Below are 5,073 nucleotides of genomic sequence, written 5' to 3' on the forward strand. Positions count from 1 at the left end.
TCTTGATAAGTATGATCCAGCCTCTCCTGTGACCCAGCTGGCTATTCCTTCCATAAATTCTAACAGCAGCCAAATCAAAGTCACTCCCTTAACAATGAAGCAGATTCCTGCAGCTGCATCCTTCCTGCTAACCTAGTAAAGGTAGAAGTGCTTAATGCAATCTGAAAGTAAAGTTGATGATGGCTTTGCACCTAGTAGTATTATCTCCTTCAATTCATGGTGAACTAACCTTCAAAGTAGTTGAGCACTCTTTTGCTATTTGTACTGTTTTTCCCCTCTAAGCACAAGTAGTGTCCCGCTAGACTGGGTTTATACAATAACCAACCCAGCTGGTTTAGAAAAAGGCTATGCCTTTCCCTGTAGTGAACTAAAACACTTAATGTGCGTGCTGTCAGTCCTATTCACAATGACACTTTGTAGTATCCATTTGCTTTGCAACAAGCACTTCATTTGAGTTAGAGACAGAAGCCTGGGGAAGTCTCAGATTTCTACGGTGATCACTGTGTTCTTCTGTTAGCAAGCAGTTACTAAGACTGGAAATGAGGCTATTCGAACTGCAGGAGCCTAGAAAAGTCTCAGTATGCTTAAGTCTCCTCTAAGATTGTGGTTTTGACTTACTACAAGTTAATAGGTAAGCTATATATACACCCGGGATTCAGTTACTTCAAAGGAACTATAGCAAAAAATGTGTAACAATCTGGCCTCCATCACAGAAACGGGAAGTGGATTTTGCAAGTATTTCAGAATTCAGAAGCCATTTAGTATCAAAGAGATTGTGAATTTTTAGATATATTTTTATTTTTATATATATACATATATATAAATATACATACATATATATAAAAATAAAGATCCATTTTATCTTTCTACAAACATATTATAGATGACCATAGTTTTTGATCACAAGAGTACGAACTTCTTCACTTTATAGCTGTTCAGTCTACGTGTACTGGAGTTATGAGCAAGAATAATTTGATCAAACAAGAGTTTATATAATTACTTTATAAGAGAACTTTTATTTAACAGTAGACTGTCTGAGTAAATTAGGTTGATAGAAGCAACTAGTTTCAGCACTAACACAGCCAAGTACCTGGTGAGTTCACGATTTGACTTCAGTTTCTTCTACTTGAGGTACTGTATCCCAAACTGGTTCCTGAATGTGTTCAGGTATTTTCTCTATCTTAGTCTAAAAGGAAAGCAAAGCAACCATTTATTATACTAACTATTTAACATCTAACTGCTTTGCTTTATTTAGTCTGGTCTGAGATATTTATCAGATTAAAAATGCCACCTAGTGGCGTTTTCAAGCAATACAGCCTCTTTACTATTTAATAACTTTGGAAAATGTTCCTTCCAAACTCGATGCATTTCCTTCCTGACTTTCTAAAGACTTCCGTATTTTTTGGTACCTGCATCAGTACTTAAGTCTCGTAACAGTTAATAATGTGAGATGGAAACTTACCTTTTTTACTTCCATGGCAACCCCTTCAGGTAAGTTTCGCTGAACATACTCCAAGTAAACTGCAGCAGTACTGCTTGTCAGGTATTTTAACTACAACAGAAATAATGTTTTTTTAATGAACTAGTATATTGATATTTCAAACAGAACACAAAAAAAATGTTTGCCCTAACTTCTCTAGTTCTTGCTACAGGATGAAACATCTTACAGGAAGGCAGATTCCATAATATTGAACAGAGGCACTTGAGCTGTACACAACTCTGACGCAAGTATAAAGGAGTTATTTCACCCACAGAATTGGGCATACTGCCTGTGATCACAGGCATTGATTATGATGGAAGTGGTGGATCTTAACACTGCAAGCATCAGATGAAATGAATTACAGGTTATGCAAGAATTAGCTTTTGTATACTCTCAATGTTCAAGTGAAGTCCCATTTTGTTAAGCATTGTGCAAATACACAGCAAGACACCCAGGAGCCACAAAATGCTGGCACTAGACCTTTCTTCTAAGAAAGTCAACCACAGCTGCATTCTAAACCATACATAAGTCTGTGTCATCAGCCACAGAGCTAGTGGTTTGTATATGCTTCCTTTCTTGTATTTCCCCCACGCAGTTTTAGTTTGCCACATGATGTTGCATAGGGCCAAAGTACGTGTGTTCAAAAACATCAGAAAAACTCACAAACAGAACCCTTAGTAACTGGTAATGACAATGATTCAATTGCATCTTCTTCCCTCCCTGAGAAACCTCCATCCCACTGATCCTCGGAAAGCAAGAGCATAAAACATATTCTACATTATTTTTTAATCATTCTTTCAGCTGTTAATATGATGGTCAAAACCAGCCTTTTAATTAAAAAATTACACATTTGGGTACATTGTACATGTAGAAAAAGTACATTCAAAATAACTCATGTTACATTTCATGTATCTAGGTCAGCTGTTTTCTGCTCTTCCCTGCACTCTCCTCCCAAACCCAAGTAATCAGGAAGTTTGTGTTCACCCCTGAACTAACATCTACTAACATCTTTGAACTGTGCAGCTAGAACACTCTAACATGTAATGTGTTCTCATTTCATACTGAACTCTGTGTTTCTTGTAAATGTGTACAGATTTTAAGAGTGTCAATCGTTCTATCGTCTTTGGAGGTTTATGTCTGAACAAAGCACAAAAAGAAAATGTCATTTTATATAAAGGATGCCAATACAAATTATCTGAAAGATTACACTGAAATCACTGTTCTTATTTGATATTTAGAAGATCTACAAGGAAGTGTTAAACACTGGTACAATTTATTATTAACCCACATGGGCATGGTTAATACTCAGGTATTCACCAGCATTAGCTCAGGGAAGCTAGCGATAACTGTACTTAAGAGTACTGTCAATATCCTTCATGTAGTTAAAATGTATTTTGACTATGGCAGTGCTGAGTGTAGAACTGCTGCTGCTTTCTCATCACTGTGCTGCCATCTAAGAAGTGCTAGATTTATCATCTGAGAAAAAAATTTTTCTTCTGAAAAAAAAAAAAAAGAAAATGCTTCGAAGCACACAACCTGAATTACAGTAGATGACACGAGAAGCATCTGACACCACATCACTCTACAGGTTGGTTACTTACACCTTTTCAACAGAGATGCCAAGTTCTTTAGCTGCAAGCACTGCAAAATATTCATAGCTGTCCAATACAGCTTTATCGTGGCCTTTAACTAGAAGGGACAATCTCTTATACAGTGTTTCTGGCTCATCTGAAAGAGATACCTGCATTTTTAAAGAAAGTACAAGAGTTAGCACTTCATGTTCTCCTTAAATAATGAACACACTGAATATTTTCTTAGCCTGTGTGCCCCATTTGTAAAAGAGGAAAAAACCCACACACTTTTAGCTGCTTATTTTAGTTTATCTGCAAGAGGCTGACAGCATGACCTTGACTGACAGTTCTCACTCTTATCAGGGAAGGCAAAAGTGTGAAGAGACACCCAACTTCTGAACACTTAGGTAGAATTTATTGATCGGAAAAGGAAAGGGAATGCCAGATAAATATAAGGAGGACAACAGTTGCAAAGGCAAGAATGAAACTCATTGTTAAAGCAAGTATGGAGCAGCAGTATTTGTACTTTAAATAGCTATGTGAGAATACCCAAAATTTGCCTGGGTACGGACAGTAACTAGAACATTATGGACAGTAACCGTAACTCCAACTTTACTAAGTCAGTTAGAAGGCTACTTTAAACAGTAAGCTTCCCCAGGCATATTATCCTTTCTGTTTGTCCAGGTACAAGTTTGTGACTTCGAGTTAGAGCTTCAACTTCTGATGGCCTGGGCTCACTGATCATCTAAAAAGCCTTGACTTGTCCAGGAAGCACTGATTTTTCCCACAGGTTTACTCCCAGGCAGTTAAGTACAGTAAATCCAGTACGTACCAGACATGGCAGGAAGGCTGGGTCTGCACTGTGGATCTAATACTGCCTATAATATTTTGGCTTGCCTGCATGTATTACACATATTGGAACAGGTGTTTCTAAAGTCTTTTGTCAAAATCAAGGCATTTGGATTCTTGATCCAAATGGGGATCAAAAGGGGCGGGGGAGATGTAGATGTCCCTACAGCACATCTGACATGATTAAAACAGAATTTTAAAAAGCTGAAAGAAAAAGGAATTCAAGTTTTCCTGTAAACCCTCTTTGTTATTAAGACAATATACAAAATACCATTCTATGAAACACTTACTAAAGGATTAGTCTTAGGCTCCAGTGTATCAACATGGGACCCAGCCAGTCGTGCTCCCATCAAGTTGGAGTTGCTAGAAGTGTGGTAATGGGGAAAGCATAAAATAAGTTGTTAAAGTTGCATTTTTTTGGGAGTGTGGAGGAAAAGTGGAAAAAAGGAGAAGCTTTTATACTTACGGAAGAAAACACTGCTTTTGCACGATTCTGCTTGCATAATTGACAGGAAAAGCTGATCCCTGTATAAAAAAAAATAGGTTCTGGGTTGCCTTTTTTATTCCCAAATCAGAAAGTAGCCAGTTAATACAGGTTTATTAAGGGTTACTTTTTTTGCACACCAGAGCATAACATGTTCCTAGGCATTGATTTACCAAACTAGAAAGTTTGTTCTGTCAGAAAACACAGGAACACAGAAGCATGGAAATGTATTTTAGTATACAACAGCACCTAAAATAAGGAACACATTAAGGGAACAATGTAACAGCATACATCTATTATTAACCAGGCACCTGAACATCAATCACAAAGCATTTTTTTTAGCAGAAAAATATATTTTGTGTGGCATCAGATACCATTTCTATATATGACAGTATTTTCTCTTTAGTTTTACTTTCATAGTACAGTATCTATTAGTTTGTGTTGTAAAACAATTCAAAACAATATCCTATGAAAGCAAAAATTCAACCTCTGATTTTATCTTGAAGTTTCCCGTTTTCTCAGAAAAAGGTTCATTGTGATTTTGAACACCTTTGAGAGAACACTGAAATAGAAATACTTCTAACAAGTAAATGAACCGTATTTAAAAGATAACACGATTTTTCTGTGCTAAAAAGGGAATACAACTGTTAATCAAGATGCAACATTACTGTCTTTCATACTAGAAAAAA

At 36.7% G+C, this 5,073-nt stretch overlaps 1 protein-coding gene across 1 annotated transcript; it reads right to left on the bottom strand.

Annotated features, from left to right (window-relative positions):
• Positions 1-1,099: 1,099 nt before the first annotated feature.
• On the bottom strand, positions 1,100-4,425 carry MRPS10 (mitochondrial ribosomal protein S10; the record flags this gene model as incomplete). The annotated part of the gene is made up of 7 exons (XM_010285965.1): positions 1,100-1,186; positions 1,463-1,552; positions 2,210-2,219; positions 2,519-2,617; positions 3,082-3,221; positions 4,191-4,263; positions 4,367-4,425. Coding segments are annotated over 7 exons (558 nt in total), but the record flags the coding sequence as incomplete, so codon positions are not given.
• Positions 4,426-5,073: the final 648 nt, after the last annotated feature.

The sequence above is a fragment of the Phaethon lepturus genome, unplaced genomic scaffold (genome assembly GCF_000687285.1).
Source record: "Phaethon lepturus isolate BGI_N335 unplaced genomic scaffold, ASM68728v1 scaffold50610, whole genome shotgun sequence".
Classification (NCBI taxonomy): domain Eukaryota; kingdom Metazoa; phylum Chordata; class Aves; order Phaethontiformes; family Phaethontidae; genus Phaethon; species Phaethon lepturus.